Source organism: Papaver somniferum, chromosome 1 (assembly GCF_003573695.1).
Source record: "Papaver somniferum cultivar HN1 chromosome 1, ASM357369v1, whole genome shotgun sequence".
Classification (NCBI taxonomy): Eukaryota; Viridiplantae; Streptophyta; class Magnoliopsida; order Ranunculales; family Papaveraceae; genus Papaver; species Papaver somniferum.
In genome coordinates this window covers 217,381,474-217,408,584 of record NC_039358.1, presented here as the reverse complement: position 1 = coordinate 217,408,584, position 27,111 = coordinate 217,381,474, and the positions used below count along the sequence as shown (strand labels likewise).

General features: G+C 36.7%; 5 protein-coding genes, 1 long non-coding RNA gene and 1 pseudogene across 8 annotated transcripts; 3 read left to right on the top strand and 4 right to left on the bottom strand.

The window, feature by feature from the left end:
• Positions 1-4,716: 4,716 nt before the first annotated feature.
• On the bottom strand, positions 4,717-10,237 carry LOC113336943. The gene is made up of 5 exons (XR_003354061.1): positions 10,142-10,237; positions 8,620-8,734; positions 7,324-7,402; positions 5,056-5,134; positions 4,717-4,776 (listed from the first exon to the last, which is right to left on the bottom strand). It is a non-coding gene; the product is annotated as an uncharacterized LOC113336943 (long non-coding RNA).
• A 713-nt stretch (positions 10,238-10,950) lies between these two features.
• Positions 10,951-11,747, top strand: LOC113360230 (F-box protein PP2-B10-like). Its single transcript, XM_026603765.1, has 2 exons — positions 10,951-11,450; positions 11,507-11,747. The coding sequence occupies exons 1-2, from the start codon at positions 10,951-10,953 to the stop codon at positions 11,745-11,747; spliced, it is 741 nt and encodes a 246-aa protein (XP_026459550.1).
• A 1,518-nt stretch (positions 11,748-13,265) lies between these two features.
• LOC113360222 lies at positions 13,266-14,121 on the top strand (annotated as a pseudogene).
• Positions 14,122-14,890: 769 nt separating this feature from the next.
• LOC113315981 (putative F-box protein PP2-B12) lies at positions 14,891-15,934 on the top strand. The gene has a single exon (XM_026564220.1). The coding sequence runs from the start codon at positions 14,940-14,942 to the stop codon at positions 15,891-15,893; it is 954 nt and encodes a 317-aa protein (XP_026420005.1). The 5' UTR covers positions 14,891-14,939; the 3' UTR covers positions 15,894-15,934.
• A 333-nt stretch (positions 15,935-16,267) lies between these two features.
• On the bottom strand, positions 16,268-21,450 carry LOC113315976 (uncharacterized protein At3g49140-like). Its single transcript, XM_026564214.1, has 13 exons — positions 21,146-21,450; positions 20,705-20,827; positions 20,379-20,610; positions 19,908-20,010; positions 19,750-19,814; positions 19,202-19,306; positions 19,022-19,120; positions 18,532-18,679; positions 17,982-18,035; positions 17,769-17,878; positions 17,101-17,250; positions 16,744-16,839; positions 16,268-16,475 (listed from the first exon to the last, which is right to left on the bottom strand). Exons 2-13 carry the CDS (start codon positions 20,806-20,808, stop codon positions 16,362-16,364), a joined length of 1,380 nt encoding a protein of 459 aa, XP_026419999.1. The 5' UTR covers positions 20,809-20,827; positions 21,146-21,450; the 3' UTR covers positions 16,268-16,361.
• Positions 21,451-21,727: 277 nt separating this feature from the next.
• LOC113336933 (histidine-containing phosphotransfer protein 2-like) lies at positions 21,728-23,106 on the bottom strand. The gene is made up of 6 exons (XM_026582650.1): positions 22,955-23,106; positions 22,687-22,820; positions 22,489-22,590; positions 22,272-22,343; positions 22,048-22,120; positions 21,728-21,954 (listed from the first exon to the last, which is right to left on the bottom strand). Exons 1-6 carry the CDS (start codon positions 23,012-23,014, stop codon positions 21,868-21,870), a joined length of 528 nt encoding a protein of 175 aa, XP_026438435.1. The 5' UTR covers positions 23,015-23,106; the 3' UTR covers positions 21,728-21,867.
• Positions 23,107-23,560: 454 nt separating this feature from the next.
• Positions 23,561-26,751, bottom strand: LOC113336916 (poly(A)-specific ribonuclease PARN-like). Of its 3 annotated transcripts, XM_026582624.1 has the most exons (7): positions 26,404-26,751; positions 26,176-26,306; positions 24,858-25,180; positions 24,605-24,724; positions 24,269-24,383; positions 23,990-24,172; positions 23,561-23,902 (listed from the first exon to the last, which is right to left on the bottom strand). In XM_026582624.1, exons 1-7 carry the CDS (start codon positions 26,748-26,750, stop codon positions 23,832-23,834), a joined length of 1,290 nt encoding a protein of 429 aa, XP_026438409.1. In that variant the 5' UTR covers position 26,751; the 3' UTR covers positions 23,561-23,831. The 3 variants fall into 3 exon arrangements, with proteins under 3 accessions (XP_026438409.1, XP_026438425.1, XP_026438416.1); XM_026582640.1 differs by lacking the exon at positions 23,561-23,902 and having other exon boundaries at positions 24,327-24,383; XM_026582631.1 differs by lacking the exon at positions 23,561-23,902 and having other exon boundaries at positions 24,036-24,172; positions 24,267-24,383.
• Between the last annotated feature and the right edge of the window lie 360 nt (positions 26,752-27,111).

The following is a 27,111-nucleotide window of genomic DNA, read 5'->3' as shown; positions in this document are numbered from 1 at the left end:
GGAAATGGCAATGTTGATTTGTTATTCGTAGGGGACCTGGGTGCCGACCAGAATCAATCAATCCTTCTTTATATAAAGGAGCAAGTTAATACTGACGTGTCAACACCACAGCCCATTAACACTGACGTGGCGGAACCACAATCCCCCTCAAAATTTCTCGAAAATTATGCAGCCACGTGAAATATGATGAAAGGAGTTGTTCCTTTTGACGAAAACATTCGTCCGCTTTGTTCCTTTTGTCAAATTACTTTCGATAACCAGAAGGCACCGATTGGTATTTGCCTTTTGGGTAAAAGAAAAGCAAAACGACACTGCTATTCGCCATTTTCAAAAAAGACAAATTAAAATTACATTTATATTCTTCCGAAGAAAACATCCATTTGATGTCTGATAAGCTTGCCCTAAATTGACAAAAGGCGTGATACAACTGCAAGCTTGCAATGGAAGCACTCACCAAACAGCCTGCGGTAGATGCCAGAGCAAAACGAAAACAAATTATCAACCTCAGTAGAAAAGGTGTTGCGAGACCAAAGAGACAAGAGGAAAATAATCACCTGAGGACGACCTATTCAAATACAAACATGGCGGATTGCACATTCTATGGTAAGCTTGCAATGGATAAAAATGAACAACATCCGGTCAACAGAAAGCGCCCAATGGATACGCTGAAACAACAGACAGCAGTGGATGCCAGAGCGAAAAGAAAAAAAATTATCAATTTGCGTAGAAAATCTGTTTCAGCAACTCTTGGCGGAATCGAAAATAGTATGGGGGATACCTATTCACGTTCCGTAATCCATATCGACGGAACAATCAATATAAAGCGTGCAACAAATACACTGAAACAACAACCTGCAGTTGATGCCAGAGCAAAAAGAAGAAAAACCATCGATTTGCGTGGAAAATGTGTTTCGCCAATAAAACAGATAGAAAATAAAACACTCGACGGATTGAAAGATCGTATGAGGACTACCTATTCGCATTCTATAGTCCATACAGACGGAACGGTCAATACCAATACAACCACGGCCGTCTGCACAATCAATTCAAGTACAATAGGGAACCCAAACTTAAATTCCGAAACAAAAGGTGAACAGATAATCCTATGCTAGCTTATTGACAACACAATATTAATAATAGTAATTGATCAATAGATCTCTAATATGTCTGACAGAAGGAGAATCAAGCCAAAGAAGATTAAAAAATAGGAATACACTACATGCGAGAAGATCATCTTCGCAAAACTTAATTTCAGGTACAATACTAAAACCTTAAATGTTGCCACATTTAACGCCATATCCCCAAGTTACTCTTACACCATCAGTTAGGCTGAAAATTATTAACCAATCCCTTTATACAGGAACAATAGATAAGGTATGGAATTTTGGCCCTCCGACACATACATGCCCTAAATGTCATGCAATTGTTTGGTACGAGGAGAGAAATAATAAATCTCAGACAACTAAGGAACCTGAGTTCTCAATCTGTTGTTCAAATGGTAAAGTGCAACTGCCGTTATATCGAGATCCACCACCGCTGTTACAGAATCTGATGGATTACCAAGGACGAAACAGATCTAGACACTTCAGGAATAAAATTAGGGCGTATAGTTCTATGTTCGCTTTCACATCAATGGGAGCCATAATACACAAGATAAATAATGGTCGTGGTCGAGCTCGTGCACCATACGCTTTCAAAATAAGTGGACAAAACTACCACATAATGGGAAGTTTGTTGCCCGCGACAGGAACCGATCCCGCATTTGCCCAACTATATATATATGATACTGAAAATGAAGTTCGCCGTAGAATGAGTTCACTTGGTAGGAAAAAAGAAGGGGTTTTCGAACCTGAATTAATTGCAGAGATGATCGCCATGTTAGATGAGCACAATGAACTAGCGAAAGTGTTTAGGATGGCAAGAGATAGGTATGATGCCAATGCCTTGGAGAGACTGCGAATTAAAATCCTTGGAGACCGCCAGGCAGATGGATGACAGTACAATTTGCCCACTTCAAAAGAGATTGTTGCACTTATAGTTGGAAACGGATCTGCAAATTCAACAGAACGGGACATCGTCGTGGAGGATAAAAAAACAGGATTCAAAAGAATAAGTCAATTTCATCCAAGTTATATGGCTATGCAGTACTCATTGTTGTTTCCGCTTGCTGAAGATGGATACCGAACAGACATCCAACACGCAACCAAAAGAGGTAAAAGAACAAAATTAACTCTTAGGGAATATTATGCTTTTAGGTTGTAACAGAGGCATAATGAAGGACAAACATTATTGCGGGGAGGCCGTCTGTTTCAACAATTCGTAGTGGATGCTTATGCATGCCTTGAAGAAAAGAGATTGGGCTTTGTCAGAAGAAGCCAAAAAGTGCTAAGAGCTGAGAACTACAAAGGTATAAAAGATGTCGTGAGATCTGGCCACAAAGCTAAAGCTATAGGCAGATTGGTTTTGCCTTCATCATTTACTGGAGGACCGAGATATATGGCACAAAATTATCAGGATGCTATGGCAATTTGTAGATGGGCAGGACCACCGGATCTTTTCATTACATTTACATGCAACCCAAAGTGGAGAGAGATACAATATTTCCAGGATCTAATACCTGGCCAAAAGGCTCAAGACAGACCTGATATTGTCGCTCGAGTTTTCAAAATTAAACTCAACCAAATGATGGATGACTTATGCAAAAAAAAGCATTTCGGGAAAGTGAAAGCAGGTCAGACTAATACTAACCCGTTTCGTATTTATTTCAAATTAAACTTTCTATGTGTCTCATCTTTTTTTTTTCTTTTTTTATTTAACACGTATGATACAACAATTTATACAGTTGAATTTCAGAAAAGAGGTCTGCCGCATGCTCATATCTTGCTATTCTTACACGAAAGTGACAAACCAGTGACACCATCAAATATAGACAACATTATAAGTGCAGAATTACCTGATGAGAAAAAAGATCCACATGCATTTGAAATTGTTAGCCAGTACATGATTCACAAACCGTGCGGAACTGCAAATCCAGATTCACAATGCATGGTTAAAAATAAATGCTCCAAGCACTATCCAAAACGATTGACCACTGAAACAACCATTGATGAGAAGGGTTTTCCAGTTTATAGAAGAAGAAATATTACTACCTCAAAAATAATTAATGGAATTGCTTTGGACAACACTTGGGTTGTTCCATATAATAGGGATTTGGTTGTTAAATATGAAGCCCATATTAATGTCGAGCTCTGCAACAGGACAACATCGGTGAAGTACCTGTTCAAATATTTCAACAAAGGAGGGGATAAAGCAACAACTATCATCGGAGACAAGTCAACAAATAAAAATACAGACGCTGCAGAAAATGATGCAAATAACAATAATGACATATCTTGCCGATATATCTCAGCATCAGAAGCATGTTGGAGAATTTTTGAGTTTGACATACAGTATCGACGCCCAGCAGTTGAAAGACTATCCTTCCGCCTACCAAACGAACAAACAATAATGCTTCGTGAGACAGATAACTTGGAGGAAGTAGTGTCAAGAGATGATATAGAGAAAACAAAGTTGACCGAATGGATGGAAACAAACAAGAATAATGAAGATGCTAGAGAGCTTACATACGTCGATTTCCCAACGAAGTGGATTTGGGATACTGACATTAAAAAATGGAAAAGGAGACAAAGGGGAAAAACAATTGGACGAATACATTTTGCGCACCCCTCGGCTGGAGAAAGGTTTTATTTACGAGCGTTGTTAAACATCGTAAAAGGTTCTACATCATTTGAAGACATTTGAACGGTCAATGGGTCACTTTATCCTGATTTTAGGTCAGCATGTCTCGCACTTGGTCTATTAGAAGATGATAATGAATGGCATCGGGCCATTAAGGAAGCAAGTAATTGGGCGAGTGCTGAATCGTTGCGAGAAATGTTTGTGTCAATACTACTAATGTGTGAGGTGTCTAATCCTTTAGAATTGTGGAACAAACAATGGAGGTTGCTTTCAGATGATATTGTATGGCGGCAAAGTCGACTATTGGAGGACAATGACCTGCAACTTTCAGAGGAGGAGATAAAGAATCTGACATTATATGAAATTGAGCGAATACTGGATCGAGATAATAAGTCACTCAAACACTTTAAACTACCATCACCTAACCTAGAATTTCGAGCCAAATTGGAAAATAAATTTATCAGAGATGACATGAGTTACGATTGCACTTCACTTGCTAGCGAGTCATCAAACATGTACAATCTTTTGAATCTACAACAGAAAGAGATTTTTGATATAGTGGTAAATGCAGTTCAAACGGAAAGTGGTGGAATTTTTTTCGTATATGGCAGTGGTGGAACTTGAAAGACATTTTTGTGGACAGCCATATTGGCGAAACTCCGGTCACAAAAGAGAATTGTATTGGCAATTGCTTCATCTGGAATCGCGTCATTACTATTACCGGGAGGCAGAACAGCGCATTCACGGTTTAAAATTCCCCTTACACCAGATGAAACTTCAAGTTGTAATATAGCTAAAAATAAAGATTTGGCAAAATCAATCCAAAGGGCAGAATTAATCATATGGGATGAAGCACCAATGATGCACAGAAACGCACTAGAAGCTGTTGACAAGACATTGATGTTCTTAATGGATGATTCAGATAAAATATTTGGAGGGAAAACTGTATTACTTGGTGGAGATTTTAGACAGGTTTTACCTGTAATTCGTGGAGGAACAAGAGTAGATATCGTCAGTGCTTCAATAAACAGGTCGCGCCTGTGGAGTCATTGCCGAGTGTTCAAATTAACAATAAATATGCGTATAAGGAACAAAGATGCTGATACAGTTGAGCTTCAAAAGATAAAATAATTTGGTAAATGGGTACTTGATCTTGGTGATGGTAAACTACCAACAACATCTATGAAAGAGGGAGAAGAACCAACATGGATTAAACTACCGGAGGACCTTTTGATACCATCACTCCATGATCCTATTCAACAAATTGTGAACAACACTTTCCCTAATATGCAACAAAGCTTAGAAGATATGAATTACCTTAAATCCATATGTATCCTTGCTCCGAATAACGAATTTGTTGACGAAGTAAATTCTTACATCGTTTCAACGATACAGTCTGAAACAAGAACATACTTTAGTGCTGATTCCATCAGTCCTACATCGGAAGCAATAGAGAATCAAGATATTCTATTCCCAGTTGAATTGTCGAATTCACTAAAGATTTCTGGATTCCCAAATCATGAATTGGAGTTGCGGGTTAGTGTTTCCATCATGCTTCTAAGAAATTATAACCAAAATATGGGGCTTTGTAACGGCACAAGGCTTATAGTCACTAAATTGGCAGCATGGGTTATAGAAGATAAAATTATTACTGGAAACAACATTGGCAAGAACGTATTAATCCATAGAATAATAATGGAGACAACTGACACTAAGTGTCCATTCAAACTAAGAAGGAAACAATTCCCTATCAAGGTTTGTTTTGCCATGACAATCAACAAAAGTCAGGGTCAGACTTTAGAGTATGTGGGTGTTTATTTGCCCATGCCTGTATTCTCTCATGGCCAGTTATACGTTGCTGTCTCTAGAACAACTTCTCGCGAAGGTTTCAAATTTCTGATTGTCAACAAGGAAGGTGAACAAGAGGGTTACACACAAAATATTCTTTACCAAGAAGCATTTAATAATTTGCCTTAGCATATCAATCAAATGACAATGTATTTGCAACTGAAAGTATTATTTGTTGTAACATACCTCTGTTTGATCATGACCTATATTACAAAGTTATATCGATTATTAAATTATTTTGTCACATTGGTGTTCAATTATTTGAATTATATTAAATTAGGAACATGTGCTTAATGGATCAATATATAATCAAGGTTCCACGATATGCAATCATCATCCACATTCTGTAACTCCGACAGAGTTATTTACATAAAAACTCTCATTTTCCAAGCTAGTCACACACCCATATCGGAGCGATTTGAAATATGATTCAAGTTGGGCGCGTATTAAAATAAAATCTAAAGATAATTAAACTTTTTTTACTTAATCATATGTTTAAAAAGTGGTTAATTTTTTTCTCGGAAGTTAAAAAAGTGGTTAGCTTTTATCCTAATCAGAAGTTAAAAAAGTTGTTACTTTTTTTCCTAAAAAAGGTGGGCGGAAAATGTGAGCTGTTAAGATTTAAAACCCCCAAAAAAATCCTGAATACGTGGAGATATTTATTTTATCAAAAAAAAAGTCAAAGGAAAGGAAAAAGAAAAATCGAAAAAGTCATTATAATTTTAAAAGACACATCGTTATACGAAAAGATACATAACCGGTCACAATAGAAACGAAACTGATTGGAACAGACACGTCTCTCACTGGAGGGACTCAAACAACATATATTTAAATGATTTCCTAACAGCCTATCACATCAATTCAAACGGTTTCTTTGACAATAAACATTTTTCCTAGAGACAAAAACAGATATATAATGGAGACATCACTGAAGCAATTAAACAAAAATACCTTTTGTGGGAAAATAAGGGTAAGAATTGCAAGGCTCTGGACTGAAACCAAAATACCGAGTGCAGAAGTTATAAACTTAAGCATAATTTTAGTCGACAAAGATGTAAGAATGATACTTATTTAGTTGAATTTATATTTCTATTTGTGTATAAATTTTTATAACGGAAGCTGCTAACAACCGTACACACTTTTCAGGGAGAAGCAATGCATGCAATTGTGCCTAGGAAATATATGACAATCTTCTCAGACCAATTAGAAGAAGGAAAAATCTATGAAACACAAAACTTCAGTGTGGTCGACGGTAAGACAGAATTTCAGCCAATCAAACGGAAGGATGCTATTCTATTTCATCTTAAGACTACAATTAGAGAGTTGCCAGAAAACAAGTGTATTCCAAGACATAAGTTTTCATTCGTAGAATTTGAAGAGCTACAAGCCCGAGATGGAAACAACACATACTTAACAGGTATTATGGCTTTTTCCAAATACCATTTTTAGATTGACTCTTTTGTTTAACAGATATTTATATAACCCAATTTGTTGTAGATGTAGTTGTAATATTGACAGGACTCACTAAGTCTAAGGAAATCACCAGATAAGATGGTACTCATACAACAAAAAAAGATTTAAAGTTAAAAACCAAAAGGTAATAGAGGATGACATTCAATTAAATATAATAAAGAGACTAAGTGTTTTTTTATGAAAATGCAATAACTATTCTTATTTCTGACTATAGTGGACAAGATCTTCAAATGACTTTGTGGGGAGACATGACAGAAGATGTACCTGATGATGTCGTAGCAATGTCTTCACAATTGGTAGTGTTGGTTATCGCTTGCGCCAAAGTTAAATCCTTCATGGGTATCTAATGAAATTTTCAGAAAATCATTTAGTCGTTTATTATTAATAAATTAATTAAGTGCAATACACTTTCATGATAATGATGACAATTATAAAATGCAGGTAATCTTGAATTAGCATCAACAAATGGAACAAAAATATATATAAATTTGGAAATACCAGAAGTGAAAATAATTCGGAAAAGGTATCTATCTAATCTAATGAATATAAATCATATTCATGTACTTAGGGAACTTTTGTTTTTAAATACTATTCAACACTGATTGTTGTTGTCCACCACCAACCAGCGCTGCGCATTTGAACAATTCGGACATTGAACTGTTTGAAACAAAAACGAAAGATGCGGCTTCTATTCAACAAGATATTCTACAGAATAAAAAAACTGTTAAGGAGATTTACAAAGAATTAGAAGATCCAGAGAATAAGGTAAAAATTGAATTTCGCTAAACATATTTCCATTCATGCTTCGGTACATAAGTAAGCATTATTCATGTATACTATGTTATTATGTAGGGAAATTTCTACTATGTCACAGCAACAATCATTGATGTGTTACTGGATGATGGTTGGCAATACGATTCCTGCCCAAAATGCAAATCGAGTGTCTCAAAGATCGATGATGAGTATTCGTGCAAGAAGTGTAAAAAAAAATTCCCAAAGCCAGTAATAAGGTAAGATGCGTCAAAAATTCAGGCTTTCAATGAGTTGGAATGGAACATAAAATTCAAAGTTGATCATGATTCAACTGCAGGTACAAAATAAAACTAAACATACAAGACCATACGGATTTGTTACAAGTTGTAGTATTTGACGAAGTGGCCCAATCACTAATCAAATACCATGTTTCCGTACTGTGCAAAATACAACAGGTAAACAAATTAACAAAAATAAAAGACTAATAATTTATATTATTCAGATTATTTTATGTAACTGGACAATTTGTAGACTTTAAATTCATAAAACTATGAAGATAACACATTCGCTGTTTGCAGGAAGAAGGAGAAGAAAAGGTGTCAACGGTATTTAAGAATCTGATTGGAATTCAATCTGTTTTTGAGATAAAATTGAAATGGCGTGATTTCATGGGAGACAACAACAATCTGACAGTCAACAAAATTTACTTTCAGAGTACAGAGGTATACACATACATCAATCAGTTAAAAAAAATTAAGTGGGTATAAATCTCAAGTTTTTTTTCAAGTAATTAGAAATAAATCTTACTGTTATATTTGTTAGGAGGTTGTCGTCTTGGATGAAACCGTTGTACAAGTACCAACCGAACCGAACGTTGGCCCAGATGGAATCCCCCCAAAGAGAAAATTGGTACTAAATGGAACTGATAAGAAAATCAAAAAGGAAACACAATCACCAAAAAGAAGTTCCCGAAAAAGACGTCTCATTTTGCGTGATTAATAGTTAGATGCAAAGGAATTAATGATAATACAGCAACACTCAACATGTTAGCTTTGGTTTCTTCTTTCAGCATATCGTTGTTACTATGAATTATTATACTATGGTTTGTTTGTTTTTTGGGTTTTGATCAGAAATACTATGGTTTGTTAATTAGTTAATTTCGTTGAATACTACTTTCAAGTTGATGTTCAGACTTATATTATTACAGTATCATAAATAAATTTGTTTTTCATTACTTTAAGTGAGTGTTGCTCGATTTACCGGTATTCAAAGTTTAATCAAGTGTACTTGAGAATCCAATTAGAATTAACTATGTCCGGAAAGAATTAGTGCCGCATGGAACAAAATAAGATATATCAAACAGGAACCAAAATTACACAAAAGAGATCAGATAGAAACCAAAATCAAAACTTTAATGCACGGTCACGACCTTTTGGACTAAGAAAAAAGTTTCTTTCGATTGTACACTCAAAAGTCCCCGACATATTCCGACAATTCTGCTTCATGCACAAAACAGTCCCTATTAAGGTATGTTAAATAGTCCAATTCACCTTCGCAGGTGAGATTTTACAAGATCAATAAAGTTCTTTGTAAAGTAATTGCATTGTCAAACTGGCCCTAACTGTTAATGTTAGTAGTACAGGACTGTTAATGCACAGTCACATCTTTTCAAAACCTTTGGACATCATATTCAACCTACAACAATCTATCAAGAGTCACCTCTTTTGAAAAGAAATGAAAACTACTAACTGTAAGTAAAATCAATACCAACAGTCACATCTTTTCAAAACAAGAGTCTATATTATAAATATCCAGAATAAACCAAACAAAATTTATTCAAAATACTTTGAACCAAGGTGGGTGTTCTATATTGCAAGTATCATCTGTGGTGTCGGTATCATGGAGAAGCACGATTATAATCCCATCAGGGATATTACTAAGAAGGGTACAACAGTTCCAGTTGGGAAAATTGTTCAGACAAAGCTACGAGAATTCATATTATCTAAGGTAGATTAAGTGAAGAAATACTTAGACTGTCGCTGCATAAGTGCCTCACAAGCCTCTTGGCGAATATTTAATATCGATTATTAGCAGATGTTGAGGTTAATTTTTCTATGTAATAGTATCCAAATGTTGGTACCTATCTAACGGATGATAGTAATAATTATTAGCACAAAGATTGTTTTATTGATCGTGGATGCGATGAAATAACTACAAGACCAGCACAGATCAAATAATTTAGGTATACAGTAAACATGAAACCAATAATTAGTTCTAGGGTTTCACTCGAAACCCAATTGAAAATTGGGAACAGTTTCAGATTTCTAACCTTTAACACCGCAAATTCACAACGAATGTTGACGCCTTTCAAATCCATGAAACAAATTAGAGGAGAAAAAATACAGAGAAAAATTTAGGGGTTTTGAATTCATAATCCCATTTCATAATCCGAACTGGGAATTTCCTGGGGTTTTCATTTTTCTCTATTAGGGAAAATTTCTCCGGTGACAAGAAATGGTGGTTTAGAGAAGATTTTGTGAGGCAATTGAAGGTCTTATACCATTGAAGGACCTGTAAGAAGTAATAGAAAGAGAAAGAAGAAAATCACAAAAAAGAATCGTGCAAAAAAGAATCGCAATATTATGACCCTAGCCCGTGCATTTGCACGGGCCTGCCCTGCCCTTGTTTGGTTATATTTCGGCGGCGCAAACAAAAAAAAAACCCTATGATATGACAATAATTAATAATGCACGTGTAATATATGCTAGTCCTCCTAGGTTAGAAAACAAATAGTTTGTGTTCGACTAGGTTTTGCGGACGTTCTTCTTCCCTGGAAATTGGCGGTTGGTAATTTCTACTCCCTTTGATTTCTTGTGTTTTGCTCAAATCTTGTACTAGCCTTACTTTTCATGTCCATGCTGATGAGTAGTATGAAATTGAAAGCCCTTAGAATAGCCAAACTTGGTATATGATCATGGTAGCAAAATTGTGACATGAGTTGAGGTACCAATGTTCTAATCTTAGCTGACAAGTACCAATGTTATCATATAGGGTGGCGATGCTAAATTTCTCTTGGTTTTTTTTTTTTTTTGTCTTTTAGCAGAAACACTCTAGATAGAATTGAAGGTAAAGCCATCAATGGAAAGAGCAGAGAAAGAAGAGGCAGATATAAACAATCTGGAAAGATTACCAGAAGGATGTATATCTGACATCCTATCTCTGACAACACCTGCAGATGTGTGCAGGTCTAGTCTAGTCTCAACTCTTTTTAAATCTGCTGCTGATTCAGATGCTCTCTGGGAGAAATTTCTACCGGCCGATTATCAAGAGATTATTTCTAGAGCATTACATCCTTTTTCATCAGCTGCAGTACCTAAGAAAGACTTATATTATCGGCTATGCGATGAGCCGCTTCTCATTGATGATGGTTTTAAGAGCTTTCAGTTGGAAAAATCTAGTGGAAAGAAATGTATCATGATCGGAGCAAAGGAGGTTGACAATCCTTCTTGGCATTGGCTAGCTCACCCTGGCTCCAGGTTTCCTACGGTGGTTGTACTTCAGCGTGTATCCCGGTTTGAAATCTGTGGGAAGCTTGATGCCAGATTGTTATCACCAAAGACCTTGTATGCAGCTTACCTGTAAAGGCCAGAGTCAAAGTCGTTGGAAGAGCTGATAGTAGCAGTAGTATGTGTAGCGAGGAGAGACATCTCTACTTGATTCTAGACGGTGGCGGGGGTCAACACTTTGCACAGGAGAGAGGAGATGGCTGGATGGAGGTTGAGATGGGTTATTTCTATTACGAAGGACTAGAAGACAACGAGGATGGGCAGGTGCATATGTCTGTGCTTGAGACTGAGGGCTTAATTGCCAGGTGCGGCCTTATTGTCCAAGGGATAGAAGTTAGACCCAAGGTGGACACACAAATCCTACTGTAAAACTAACCATTATAATCCCATCCTATCTATACCTGGATTGAAAGAAAAATATCATATTGTGGAATTTTTATTGTAAAATTAAAATGTCTTGAAAAATGGTTTGTTACGTAACAATTGGCAGTGGTTTATGATCTATGTACTATGTCTAGCGAGTGAATTTTGTTAGTGATGGCAGCTGCAAATTTTGTTAGGCTGCGGATTTTTGTTGCAGGATACCAATCAGGACCTAACAAGTTCTGAGAAATATTAAGCCACTACCAGGGTCTTACAGTCAAGTGATTCTTATACAGAGTTCACGTACGGAAGTCCAAGACAGGCATAATCAGTTCATAAGAAAAGGATAAAGAAATTGAGTGAATAAAAACTCAGCTGAAGATTCACGGGCAACCAGGGTGACTTACATCCTGTGCACATCAGCTGATGCATGAGAATATGCTACATTGTGGCCAGTATACCACTACTTTTGACATGTATCCTCTTTGTGCTGTTATGCAGTATCACCACCAGTAAAGAGAGACAGATGGAGAGCCAGCTATTTTACCTTATACTCATTTATTATTAGGAAATGTTTTCTCTAGAAGTTTTCTTACTAAAACTTTTTGACGTTTTGCGAACTGAAGTATAAATTGTATGTTTAATACAAACAAGATACGCATGATAGAAGTGAAGTTAATTAGGTCCATATATATCCGAGCTTTAAATGGAATTCAAGGAGCCTGAACTCAGTCCCTGAACAAACTCTCACGTCCATTACTCCAATAAGATGAGCTCCCTGCATGGACATGGCAGCCTTTTTCCTATTAGATGAAAGAATATAAACAGCAACTTAGCATTTGTCAGTGGAAACACTTTAAAGCATCTACACTGTTAGCATATAAATTTAGGATCGAAACATGACCGCCAAAAAAGGCACGCATTGCTCTCGAGATTTGCCGAGTCCCGTGTCGCGTCTACGTGTCCACGTCACTGTAACTCCCATAGTTGTGCAGGTAGGAACCACTACACCCAATTAGGGGAGTCGTTTTTGGTGGCGTGGCGTCAGCGTAGAATTGTTGATATAAATAGGAACCCTCCTCGGTTACAAAACAATAGACTTGTGCCAGAAAGAATACCAATCTGTATTCGCTTTTGGATCTTCTTCCTCAAAATGGTGGTCGGTAGTTTCTACTCCCTTTAATCTCTAGTGTTTGCTTTATTAGTCTTGGAATAACCACACCACTCTTTTATTCTTAGATTTTCTTTTTGTAGTTTCAATCTCCATGTATCATGAACAATCGAAACCCCTTTGAATAGCCAGACAAACTTGGCATATGATAGGTTGCAAACTTGTTTTGTTGGTGTTAGGACATGATGGGGGGGATAATGCTATGAAACTTAACAAAATACTCCTAACGTTACTGAATTTGTTTGACAATTACAACTGTTTTAATGTGGGGAAGTGATGTTAAATTTCTCTTCCTTTTTTTCCCCTTTTGCAGAAACTATCTAGATATTAAAATTGAAGGTAAAGAGTCAACAATGGAAAGAGCAGAGAAAGAAGAGGCAAATATAAACAATCTCGAAAGACTACCAGAAGAATGTATATCTGACATCCTATCTCTGACAACACCTGCAGACGTGTGTAGTTCTAGTCTTGTTTCAACTCTTTTTAAATCAGCTGCTGATTCAGATGCTCTCTGGGAGAAATTTCTACCGGCCGATTATCAAGAGATTATTTCTAGAGCATTACATCCTTTTCCGCCAGCTGCTGGCTGCCCCATCTAAGAAAGAGTTATATTATCGACTATGCGGTTACCCACTTCTCATTGATGGTGGTTCTAAGAGCTTTCAGTTGGAAACATCTAGTGGAAAGAAATGTATCATGCTTGGAGCAAAGGAGCTTGGAATTGCTTGGGAAGACGTTCCTCGATACTGGGATTATTGGCGAGGTTACTAGGGCTCCAGGTTTGCTGAGGTGGCCGAACTGCATAAGACATGGTGGTTTCAAATCCACGGGAAGCTCGAAATCCAATTGCTATCACCAAAGACCGTCTATGTAGCTTACCTTGTGCTAAAGTTCAAAGATGTAGTTTATGGATTTGATCAACCTGTAAAAGCCAAAGTCGAACTCGTTGGAAGAGCTGCTGGTAGCAATAGTATGTGTAGCCAGGAGAGACATATCTACTTGAGTCCCAACGGTGACCAGGGTCAATATTTTGCACGGGAGAGAAGAGATGGATGGATGGAGGTTGAGATAGGTCATTTTCTTAACGAAGAGTTAGAAGACAACGAGGGCGGAGAGGTGCGTATGATTTTGCTTGAGAATGATATGTTAGTTTCCAAGACTGGCCTTATTGTCCAGCGAATAGAACTTAGACCCAAGGTGGACGCGTAAATACTGTGAAATTAACCACTATAATTCCGATATTTGTAATTTTATATGAAAAAAAGTACTACCAACCATGTCTACTGTTGCAAATTTTGCAGACTTTTATTAAGAAGAATTTATTTGGAAGTTAGACTAATCCTAGTTTCTCTTCCTTGGCTAAGCTCCAATGCTCGATTATCATTTTGCGAAACACTACACCTGAGAGAGGACTGGTCTAACATAGCAGCTCACTTTCCAGAGTTTTATCCTCAGGACGATGATTGTTTTGAAGAGGATAATGTCATGTCCTTTTTACTAGTGTCTCCATAATAATCGACATTTAAGCACTAGTTAGATAATTAATTAGTTAAGTTAATGATTATATATATTAAAAATTCAGGTGGATAAGATGACACCCGGTGAAGATGAGATGATAGGTTGAACAGTACATTGATCAAATGATTATAGTATTGATTTAGGGGGATTAAACAACAGAAACAACAAGCTGGGTTAAGGTGCATTAGGAAAAAATCTTGTCATGGTAGCCCAGCAAGGTCGAGGAATGAGGACTATGGAAAATTGGAAATAGGAAAAACAATTCAGCTATTTTGTTTTTTTTTTTTCGTTTTTTTTAGTAGTAGGTAGGAGCACACCAGTCCTCTCTTAAAATATGTATTTTCTGAGCTGGCCAACCATGTGGCAAACATGTTTACAACTCCTAATAATAATATGATGATAACATATAATAATCAGCAAATGTGATATGCGTTTAGTGGCAAAAGATATATGTTACAGTTTGATACGTGCACGTCTTCTTGTAGACTTGTCTATCTATATCTGTATATATGCCAGAAAGAAACAATCTAGATAACAAAGAACCCAAAGCAAAGTCAACAATGGGAAGAGCAAAGATAGAAGAAATGGAGGAAAAATCAGAAGAGATCAACAATCTCGAGAGACTACCGGAAGGATGTATATCTGACATCCTATCTCTAACAACACCGGCAGATGTGTGCAGGTCTAATCTACTTTCAAGTCTTATCAAATCTGCAGCTGATTCAGATGTTATCTGGGAGAAATTTCTGCCGGCCGATTATCAAGACATCATTTCCAGATCATTTTATCCTTTTCCGTCAGCTGCCGCACCATCTAAGAAAGAGTTATATTATCGACTATGCAATGCCCCACTTCTCATCGATGGTGGTTTTAAGAGCTTTCAGTTGGAAAAATCCGGTGGAAAGAAATGTATCATGATTGGAGCGAAGGAGCTTGATATTGCTTGGGGAGACGATCCTAACCACTGGTATTGGCGATTTTACCCTGGCTCCAGGTTTGCTGAGGTGGCCGAACTGAAATGGTCATGTTGGCTGGAAATCCGCGGGAAGCTCGAAACGCAATTGTTATCCCCAAAGAGATTTTACGCAGCTTACCTGGTGCTAAAGTTCAAGCAGGACGTTTATGGATTTGATGACGAACCTATAAAGGCCAAAGTCGAAGTCGTTGGACGAGCTGGTGGTAACAATGGCGAAGAGAGATGTATTTACTTGAGTCCCAATGGTGGCAAGGGTCAATATGTTGCAAGGAAGAGAGGAGATGGATGGATGGAGGTTGAGCTAGGTCATTTCTATAACGAAGAATTAGAAGACGACGAGGAGGTGCATATTTCTGTGCTTGAAACTGAGAGTTTAGGAGCCAAGTATGGCATCATTGTTCAAGGTATGGAACTTAGGCCCAAGGCGGACACACATCAATACTGTAAAACCACTGTAATACATGGAAAGGCACTTTACTGTAAATAAAAATGTATCAAAAAAAAAAGGTCGTTGCTTAATAATTGGCAGTGACTTATGAACTATGTCTAGCGTGTGAATTTTGTTTGTGAAAGCAAGCTGTAAATTTTCTTGGGCTGGAAATTTTGTTGGCCTGATACCAACCAGAATCTAAGTTTCAGAAAAATATTGAGCCACCACTAGGCTTGTCAATCAGTTAGTTATACGGAGTTCACATTCTGAACTCAAAAACAGGCAAAACAGGCAAAATCAGTTCACAGGAAAAATGAGAAGATGAAAACTGGGCTGATGATTCATGGGCAACCAGAACATCAACAGCTGGCCAATGAGAATCTGGTCTGTGGCCTGTTTAGGCAGTATTATCAGGAAAGAGAGACAGACGGAGGGAGCAAGCAATTTTAACTTTTATTGATTTATTAAGAAAATTTTATTTCGAAACTAGACTAATCCTAGTTATCACAAGCGGAGGGCAACATGTCAAACAGAATCAGGGTCACATGATCCATCAGTATGCCTTTTAACATTTCTACGTTGGTACCTTGGGAATAACATTCGCTCAATCTTCTTTTCTGCTGCACTTTCAGATTTAGCCTGCACATAACAGAAAACATTCAACTAAACTAAATACTTGCAAGTAAAAACTAAAAAAAGACTGGTTTTGTCATCGACTTTCAATCATATCACAGAAAAAGAAAAGATCAAATGTGTGCTCTCATCAATAGATCCAATATTATTTACTAATGCTTTTTGAAGTTTTGCGAACTGAAAGTGTGACGATTTTAACGAAGCAGTATAAAATGATGTATGTGTAACCTAAACAAGATGTGCATTGTAGAAGTGAAGTTAATTAGGTCCATACCCGAGCTTTAAATGGGATTCGAAGAGTCTGAACCTCTGTCCCTGAAAAAACTCTCACATCCATGCCGAGACTGTCCACTCCAATAAGATGAGCTCCCTGTGTGAACATGAAAGACTTTCTCCGATTAGAACAAAGATTCTAAAGAAGTAAATAGCGATTTAACATGTCAGTGTAAACACTTTGAAGCATCTACATTGTTACATATAAATTGAAATTGAAACATGACCGCCATAAATAAACAAGAATTTCAAGATTGCTCTAGGGAGTCGGTGAAACAACATTTTACATTAGTCCCTCACTGCTCGATAATTAGGATACTAGCCAATTAGGCTTAGGAAACCCTTAGAAAGTATTTACCTCAACATTTAAACCTTTTTTGCGACAGAGAGCTTTAAGTGCAATGTTACATGCCATCCCCTTATCACTGAAGTTCTTTATGATTTCTGAAGCACTGTGTGCCAGAACATCCGGTTCAGCATCTTGGAAATCTTGCACACTGATTAAACACTGCAGAACATCAGAAGGTATGATTACAACCAAACTGCTAAGGTATATGCAATAATGGAATTCTTCACAACTTGGAGACAACACCAACTTGGGCATCTAAATTATCTGTTTTTTTTATTTCTTCTACTATCCTAAAGTTATTTAATCCATAATACATGGGAATGTGATAAAATACTTGTTAAGATCCAAATGTAAATAGTTGGGCTGCCCTGATTGTGCGGCACCTTGGTGTATAGGATGCCTGGTATACAGCCAGTACCTAGAGGTTCCAGCTTGGAACTACCTATGTCAAATATCGACTAGAATAACCATTGATCCATCACACGCTTCTTACAAATTTCTCATAAGTGAACAAAGACATTAGGGATGCTAATGAGTTCAAAATTTAAGGTTGGATGGTTAAATTCCCTATCTGACACTCCAATGTCAACTTGGAGAAGGTGGACTGGATCTTGTTTTGCCTTTGGCTCATCTTATAGGAAAATTGTTACTAAGATAAGATAACATAATATACTTGCCTGAGCACCATATACGGAGAACAACTCCATTCTCACTATCTCCAATTTGTATAGCGTTGAACTGAAGTTGGATCCACGATAGTGAGAGTTAAAGCTCAATGGTTCACCATCTTCACAAAAAATAGATAAAGTTAAATGACTTAATACTGACAAGGAGTGGCGAGATGCGCAATTTCAGCAAAATAAAATGAAATTATTACAAAGCCGTTTTACCAGTTAAGCTATAAGCTGCAGCTATTTGTTCTTCCCCTTCCGTTTCTGGTTCTTCTGCACATCATATGTTGAATTTAAAGCCCTAATCATCATAAACATAACTGAATTCAGGGAAAATACAGTAAAAAGAAAAAGTAATACAGAAATGAAATGTACACATCACAGAGGAATCAGTCCAGACTTCACCATTGTTGATCAATCCCAAATGCGGTTTTTTAACCTAAGGACATTTGTTTAAGTTCATATATAACCTTAAGTTTCACAATAATACAGCATTCTTTAACATCATTTTGATTTGAGCACCACTACTTTTTTTCCTTCTTCCCTAATTTCATTTTTTCAGTGTAGGGCAATCTAAGTAGAGTTGATGTGACACCCAAACTTTTTTCTGTGTAAGCAACCAAAGTTTAGTTAACGTGATACCCTAACCAGTACAGACAGGAACAGAGTATCAGACTTGCAACCTTCCACACAAAGAGTGATGCTCTCAGCTGTAGCTTCTACAAATTTTGAAATCTCCATTAGAAATTCAGAATGGGGGATGGAATACCTTTCCAATCGGAGAAATCATCACTTTCACTGTGAAGGATCCCTCTTAAATAAGATTCTTCATCCAAATAAGCAGGTCTAAGGCATCCCATGATAGATAGCCCATTTGCTGGGTAATCCATCCTTTTTCTGATCTTCGTACTAATTGCCTACACAAAATAAAATAAAATACCTTATCACGAAGTTGCAAAAAGAACAATGACACAAGTTTTTGGAAATTGGAGAAACAAACAGGAACAAATACTCTAATTGCTATGAGGTTGGGACACCGGCAGCAAGGAATAATTTCCACCAAACAATCGGTGAATCTACAAGGAGCATGCGAAGTATGGAGATGTGTGTATTGCAAAGAATATAGCCAATGCACACGCTTTAGAAAATGAATTCACGAGCGGTTCCAATTACAGATTAAGTCAATTTTGAAGCCTTTTCACACAATTGCAGCAAAAATGTAACAGAAGTTGGGTATGATCTTAGCGCAAAACTTTCACCTTTGTCAAGCAGTTTGCAAAATAAATAGGATGAACACGACGGGAGCGATTTGATCTTCCCCAGTCCGCTGGAGTGTCTGAAACTTCAAGGCCCAAAGCCTATTTGGATAATAAACATTGAGGAACACCAAAATATTAAGATGAAAAGAAGGTAACATAGTAGATGAAGCAGTTACTGACCTCAAAATGATCGGCATAATAACTTATATCATCAATATTCCCTGTGTCTGGGATACTTTTATCAATATTCACTTGAGTTGGGATATCCCTCCCAATCAAAACATTCTGAAATTAAAGGAGCAAAATCAATCATTAGCTGCCATCTGCTTCCAAACAATCGAAAAACTTTAAACAAAAGGCATATAGGTTACGAATAAGCAGTAAACTAGGATCGATTTATTGGACTGAACATCCTGATCAAAGTTTGTAAAACTATGGGGATTATACAACAGGCACAAACATTGTCAGCACGGCCCAAAGTTTGTATAGGCAAAAGAACCCTCCCGATTGGATGTTATTAAACATTTGATTGAAACCATTCAAAGTTCTTTGAGAAAGAAAAGATAACAAAAAGTGGGTCAAAGCCCCAAAACAAATGCAACCAGAAGACCTATTAGTCTCATTCCTAAAATCAAGGCTATTCATTTTAATTCCTCATGAGTCACATCTAAAAGCATCTCAACCACAATATGAAACCTAAAAGAAGATAGATGTGTTTGTATACTCACCACAGGATTAATCCCTCCCTGATCTCGCATGATGTTTTCATCATCGTAAATTTCAAAAAACATATCTACAAAATTGAGAAAAAAAAAAGAAGTCATTTACACATTGCATGGTTTGTTTAAGAGTAATATAGGGACATTTTAAAAGGAAACAAACCAACCTCCATTGTCATCAATAAGATATTGAAACTCAGCCCATGAGATATGCTGATGCGGTTGAGAGTGGACTGCTCCCGGAAATACCAACAATGCACTGCCGTTAGCCTAAACAAAAGAAGCCAGTTTTCTCTTTTATCGCCATAATTCAAAAAATTGAAGGTTCTGTATCAAATTCCCGATTTTCAGTATCTTAGCTCGACCCAATAGGGTAAGCATGAGGCTTGAGTTATACAACCAATAATAGTTTCCACATTTACAATCACACATTATTGTAAAATTTATTGAACTCGGCTGAATGTTACTCATTTATTACTCATTAAGGCAACTAAAAACTGGGCGACATACATAAATTTCATAAATAGAGACAGAAGTTTCTACTAAGGTGAATTTGTATCTGATATGCACATATCAAACTTCAAACTCGAAGCATTACAGACTCTTAAAAGGTCTACAAAAAAAAGTTCAGCACTCACCTCAGCGGTTGTCCTTGCTATTTCAGCAGGAGTAGGCAAAGTCTCCTTTTTTCTTTCGTTGACTTTAATTTCTTCGAGAGGATGATAGCCTCGACTACTCATGTAATTCGATGAATCCGGAACGGAATCTGAGTAATCAGCAGCAACCCATACTTTGGACAAACAATTATCTTGCCCAATTGGCAACCAATGGTATTGCTCGGCTCCAAACATTGGGTTCCTGCATCTAAAACTAAATCAAAAGACCAATTAAAGTCCACATTTTCTACAAGAACAACATCTAATAACATTGTAATTGAAAAATGATGATGAAATTGAAATCATACCTAATGTTAATAGAATCAGAAGATGGTCTTCTACTATCAAATGAATGTTTAGGCAAACTTAGAATAGACCCACTAGATGACATTGGATTATACATAACCTCCATATGTCAAGCAATTGAATCCCTGCACAAACACCATAAATCAATCATGCAGGCATCGAAGTTTTTCTTCATAATTTTTTTGATATATCATGAATCAAATTAAACATGCAGAAAACATTTGATTCATCATCAGAAATCAAACATTTCGAAAAAATTTCATTCTACTGAGAATAAGAACAAAGATCGTAGCTTTGTATGCACAACAATCGATCTACGAACCCCACAAAACAAAAACAAAAATTCTAAAAATTCTAGTATGAATGTTCGAATCTATGGATGGAAAATTCTAGAAAAAGTCAAAATTTTGAAGATCTCGAAATGATAGAGAGAGAAACTCAACTGGAGAAAAGAGAGATGGGAGTTTCAGTTTCAGATGAGATTAGCTTTGTCTGTTGCTTGTTAGGGTTTTAGCCTGGTTTTCTTTCTTTTGTTTCAGCAGGCAAGAATCTCAATTCACTCTAGTCTGTCAGAGTTGAGAGATCTTTTACCAGTTGTATTCTGTTCTGTTGTTCATAAGTTTCAGTGAGAATCTGGAAAACTGCAATGTGCGGGGAAATGGTGCTGAGCATGGACCACGTGATGATTGCGCGACACAACCTATGAGTTGCACTCATCCTCATCGGATAAGCTCGAATATAAAAACACTTTCCAACTACTATTGTTTGCCTACGTTGTGGAACTTGATTGGCACTGCTTTTATGGTGCCCGTATATGTGTTCAAAAGAATCATCTCATCAACATTTTCATTTTCTTCTCAAAGTTAAATTCTCAGTATAATCGGAATCAAGTTGAAGACTAAAAACAAATCCAAATTCTGATTCACAGGGAAGATTGAAAAAACAAATTAAAGTATCATTTTTTCTGAAACAGATATAAGCATCGCAGTCGAGTCTTACCAAATTTCATAAAAGACAAGACTAGCAGCAAGAAAAGTCACCGGCTGACGGACTCATGCATTTTCTTTCTATTGATTATTAAACAACTTGATAAATTGTCACTACTTAGAAGTAAAGATTCAACATTTTACATATGACTGGCAAAGAACATTGACTAAATGTTTAACTAGTTGTTTCCGAAAGACGACGTAAAGTACATTGATGTTTCATCTTGTCGAGGAGCCGAAGACAATTTGCAGATCTTCTCCTCTAGCTGCACAAACAAATTAAACCATGAATAAGGAGGTATATGTCTGAAGTTATAGTCTTTTTGTGGCGATGATCAAAGACAACAATCTATATTTACCTCAATGATTTTCTTGAAAACATCTTTTACGCGGTAGAACTCATGGACGATCTTTGTCAACGCCTTTTGACGCCTAAGGATCAACAACATGCATGGACATGTAGAAAAGTGAGAAGAAAATTAGAGACCGGTCTAAAAACACAAACCAAGTCTAGCTAGCAAAAATCTTCAAAAATGGCTTGCACAAACCATTAGACAACTTACAAGAAACAAACAGTACTTACCCAGCCATGTCATTTTGTTCACTAGCCTGGCGGAATTCATTACAAGCTAGCGTGATTTGGTAAGATCCAACACTGCAACACCAAGATAATGCTTAAAACATGTACACTATGCCTAACACCTAAAACTAAAGATTGTTCAATGGCTCGAACCGTTTCAGTTACTATATTGTGCTAAATATACAACAGCAGATTATGCAATTAGACTGTGTAATGGTACCTCACGCTGCTTCCTTTAAGACGGTGAATGTAGGATTCAACTTTTTGGATTGTCTGTGATTCCAAGTCACTAACTCTTGGAATCTTCTTAAGTTCTTCTAACCTGCGAAAACAAAATTGTCAAAATAACCTACAAATTCTTGCAGCAACTAAAACAAGAATTTTATTACCAGGGTCAAAGAATAAAATGTACACTTACTTTCTTGGGTCTATATTTTCTAATATTTGCTTTTCAATTTCATCAATGAACAATTGCAGCATATCCGTGACAAACCCTGGGTTATCAGCTTCTTGTATTCTCTGAAGCTGTTCAAATTGTGTATCCAAAATTTTCTGCAAAGAAAACACATATAGTACCCCCATCACAAACTCCCTAATAAATGAATCATATCAAATACAATAAGAATCACATCCAAGCAGTATATATATCCATATCCAAGTATATTAAGAAGGGGGAAAAAATCTACCTCCTCGTATTTCTTAGCCAAGAAACGATCTAGCTCTTGTTTAAGGGCTAAAGCTGCCATAACTCTTATATATCTCGAAAGAAAATGAAGATTACACGAGCTATAATCTGTAAGAGAACTCTCAGATTTAGAAGAAGAAAAAATCTGATATTGTGAAGAAGAATTTGGAGCAAGAAAATATTATAAAGATTTTTTAGCTATATAAAAAGAAAGTGTGATGACATCCCTAGTAGTTAATATCAAAGATCTTGTATAATTAAGGCATAATGTTTTTTAATTAAGGAAGTAATTGGTATTAATTTACCTATATTTAGTGAGTGCTAGAATTGCCATTTTAGCTAGCACCATGTTTGTTTGCATCTGACTCGATGTCTGGGTCTAAGTCAGATGTGTTAGATTTTACTCAAAAAAACAAACATATTGAATCAGATCTAGATGAGTCAGGTGATTTCAGTAGGATCTAGGTGAGTCGGATCGAAAAGAAAAAACGAAAAAACATGGTACAGGTTTCTTTCTCAAAGGGGAGGTTTGAGGGTTCGAACCGTCATAATAGCATCTATGATGCCTCCTTAAAGATCAGAAAGTAACAACAGCAACAGATAAATGAAAGAAAAAGTTGAACAACCAATTTCATTTATCATGATTATATTACCTTCATTAACCTTGTTTCTAATTTCCGTCTAATAATATACATCCTTTTAAAAATTTCAATGAATGAATGCAAAAAGAATTCCTATACTCAAAAATTAGAATTCCAAGTTACTGCAATCTTCGAGGAGAAAGTGATCACAGAGCTCATATAGGTCACATCTCGGCCGAAGAAACTAGATCAGCATTGACAGTTTGATGAGTATCATCACTGGCTTTTAATATAGAACTAAGTTGCGCAAAAAAAATGTGTCGTATGAAGTGCGTCGTGTCCCTGGTTCTTGCCATCACTGTCCTGAACTGATAAATTACAAATGGTGGTGTGAGAGGAACAGGAAAGTCAGCGAAAGAGAATGAAAAAAACAAAAATTAGCGAGATAAGCTTACCTTTGTGAGGAATTTCCATATCAACCAGAGCAAGTAGGTTGTTTGCATTTCTAAGAGAGCTGATTTCCTTCAGCAAAGTGTTCACATCGAGAATGTGGGGAAAAGCCATGCATAATGAACACGTGAACTCATTGAAACTTTGAGGCAGTGGACCAAGGAACTTAGAATGAAGAAACGTCAATTCTGCATCAATTAGACAATTCAAAAGATTCAGGGAAAATGAACTGAAAAGTGTCAACCAATCTAGGATTTACAGGACTAAAAGTCGTAAATATACACCATTCAAGCAGTTGGAGGCAACGATTGGTTTTTGAGAAGCAGATATTGCATCAATCACCTCTCGAAAGCCGCGAGTTTTCCTGTTCTGTTCATCTTCAAGATCTTGAATCTCCCGCTGTAAGTATAATCAAACAATTTGATGCACGAGTTATCAGCAAGCATTTAAAAGATGCTCTTACTCCAAATTCAGAGGTGCAATTTCGTTGATCTGCCTAGTGTTTTGAGGGTAAAGTGGTTAGCTGAACCATTTACCGATATTTAGGTCATTCTAGTGCCCAACAAACATGAGGTCATACTTCTTCGATACAAGTGGGTCAATAAAATGAACTCCCTTACCTCAAGAAGATTCTTGTCCTCCTTTGAACTCGTCAGTACAACTCGTACTGCCTCGGGTACCCCCCTTCCTTTGTCTGGGACAACTAAAGGTACAAGATCATGAAAAAGCTCTCTCGACATCTGCAGATGCCAAATATATTCAGAATGTAATCAATACAAGCAACCACAAGCACCGAGCAAACTATTATCAATAACCGAAATCAATACTCCTGCAAATTTTTCCATCCAACAATATTCCTTTTATCTAATATACCTTTACCACAAGCTGCACTTGACGTTCATTGCAAACATCTACGCTCATGCATGGCCTTGAGCCATAAAGTTCAGCTCCTGAGATAAGTTTCCTCAAGGAACTAATAAGCGCTTCTGCAGGATTTTCCTTATCTTCAGACCCATTGCTCTTACTCTTGGTAACACAGGCATCCCTCCAGTGCATAACTCGTGTTTTAATTCTTTTTGTGAAAATCTCATCAGCAACTGATGGGGTTGAAGAGGAATTAACTGAATATCCAGTGGAAGGATTTGCCTGCCGACCTTTGGTGAGAGATTCTTGAACTCTAGACAGGTAAGAGATTCCTGTATAAAACACAGAACATCTGTTTAACCATCAGATAACAACATACATACTTGCATCGAAAAAACCAAATGCATGTGGCTCTGAACCTTGAATATACCCAATGTCTATTAGAAAAACAAGTTTCAGAGTTTCACAAAAGTTTCTGTTTGGCCAAAAGATCTTAATTATCTCCACAAAGAAAAAGAATAAAAATGATGTCACACATGGCTTTAGAGGTAATTGCCAACAATACAGCAAAGTAGCGAACTAAATTTCTTTGACCCTTTATTTCATTCTTCGGATATAGGCAGGTTTTAGAAACTCTTCCGTAGGATTTCTGATTCTCCAAAGAATATGAACTCAACTATAAGGATAAAAACTTTCATATAAACTTCTAAATGCTATGTGTTATCTTGACCCGATTGTCGCCGAGCTAAAAATGCCAAATCTTGGACTATCCGAAGCCCACTTAGATTCATAAGCATCAAGGCATCAATTTTTGGCTGGAGGCTACGACTGTGTGAATTAGAAAAAGATTCTAAAGTTATTCGTTAGGGCCTACAGTAGGGTGGAGGAGAATGCCCACCAAAAGCAGCATTTTAGCCCACTAAAAAGTTACAGAACGCAAATGCTAAAGGTTCAGCGTCTCAATGAGCAGTTCAAGGTCTTCTCATCAATAATAAAACTACAATCAAATACTCAAGTGGTGTGACTATGTGATAACTGATATGAACATACTAATTGAACTATAAACCTAATAGGCTAATACAGTTTAGTGCCATTCACTATTAAGTCAATTGCCATGTATAAAACACAATGTAGTGTCAATGGATGCTGAATTTACTAATCAGCTCATTTTCTACTCAAAGCTTCATGAGATCGATATTGAAATATCTCATCATTGTCACAAAATTTAGTACTTAAACCTAGCGTTTAGCACTATAACCTATGCCACAATGCTTTACCGTTTCTACATAAACCAGAAATCTATGTAGCTAACAAAAAATATCCTTACCATCATACACGCAGACATTAAAATCAAAGCCTTCGCTCGCCAATGCCGTCAATTGGGATGTTTGACAGGAAAAGGTATATTGTGGCATTCCTAAATTCAACTCATCCCTTGGGAACAAATGAAAATTGTACCTGTAAAAACAAAGGGTTTCGACTGAAAATTCAAACTAAGTAATGAAAAATCAACAAACTGAAATCCAAAAAGAAAGAAGGTTAGGCATAAACTTACGGATGAGAAACAACTTTAGTAGTACTACTGCAAGTAGATTGAGTTAGGGTAAAAGGGCAAACAACAAATTGCAAAAGCTGAAACCTTTCTGCAACATCTTTGGATTTCTGATAAGAAATTTCAGGTGTATCAAGAAAAGGAAGAACCTTTTTACACGGAGACGAAGAGACAACACCAGTTTTCTTAGATGATATAGCTATAAAATCTGAGTTTTGTATATGGGTTTTCAATTCTGCGAGGGATTCTTTGAAATTTGATTTTGTAACTTGTTTTATACTCCAATCCTTCCATTGTTGTTGGTTTGTGTTTGTGCAGAGAAAACGTCTCTGCAGCAATTTTGCCCCCATTTTTTTCTGTTGCTTTCATCTCTTTTCTGTAAACTCTTAAAAGATTTTTCTAGAGAAGAACTACAAAGTCGGATAACAGAAACCGACAGTTCAAATAAACACCACTGGTCCACTGGATATACCATAATAGCTGTCTATGCGATGATGATGAAGGATTTTTTTGGGGACCATGGTTTTTTTTCCTCGCGATTTTAGGGGCCACTCGAAAGGATTTAGGGGCCAACAATAAAACAAAAAAGGTCACCCAAAGGGAAAATATAGCCAGCCCTTATTTCGCGTAATTTGTAATGGCGAAATTACCCTTATATATTCGGAGGATATGATAACATTGTTATCCTCCGATTGCAATCGGAAGCCAAAA

Coding starts and splice junctions, on each gene's coding strand:
- LOC113336933 (XM_026582650.1), bottom strand. CDS start 23,014: ATGGCAGCTTTAGCCCTTAAACAAGAGCTAGATCGTTTCTTGGCTAAG. Junction 22,344..22,488: donor CTTAAAGGAAGCAGCGTGAG/GTACCATTACAC, acceptor TTGGTGTTGCAG/TGTTGGATCTTACCAAATCA. Junction 22,121..22,271: donor GAACAAAATGACATGGCTGG/GTAAGTACTGTT, acceptor GTTGATCCTTAG/GCGTCAAAAGGCGTTGACAA.
- LOC113360230 (XM_026603765.1), top strand. CDS start 10,951: ATGGAAAGAGCAGAGAAAGAAGAGGCAGATATAAACAATCTGGAAAGA. Junction 11,451..11,506: donor ACCTTGTATGCAGCTTACCT/GTAAAGGCCAGA, acceptor TAGTATGTGTAG/CGAGGAGAGACATCTCTACT.
- LOC113315981 (XM_026564220.1), top strand. CDS start 14,940: ATGCCAGAAAGAAACAATCTAGATAACAAAGAACCCAAAGCAAAGTCA.
- LOC113315976 (XM_026564214.1), bottom strand. CDS start 20,808: ATGGAGGTTATGTATAATCCAATGTCATCTAGTGGGTCTATTCTAAGT. Junction 18,036..18,531: donor TGATTTCTCCGATTGGAAAG/GTATTCCATCCC, acceptor TATGATGTGCAG/AAGAACCAGAAACGGAAGGG. Junction 16,476..16,743: donor GAATCCCATTTAAAGCTCGG/GTATGGACCTAA, acceptor TGTTATGTGCAG/GCTAAATCTGAAAGTGCAGC.
- LOC113336916 (XM_026582624.1), bottom strand. CDS start 26,750: ATGGGGGCAAAATTGCTGCAGAGACGTTTTCTCTGCACAAACACAAAC. Junction 24,173..24,268: donor TGCCTCCAACTGCTTGAATG/GTGTATATTTAC, acceptor TAATTGATGCAG/AATTGACGTTTCTTCATTCT. Junction 23,903..23,989: donor TATGGAAATTCCTCACAAAG/GTAAGCTTATCT, acceptor GTAATTTATCAG/TTCAGGACAGTGATGGCAAG.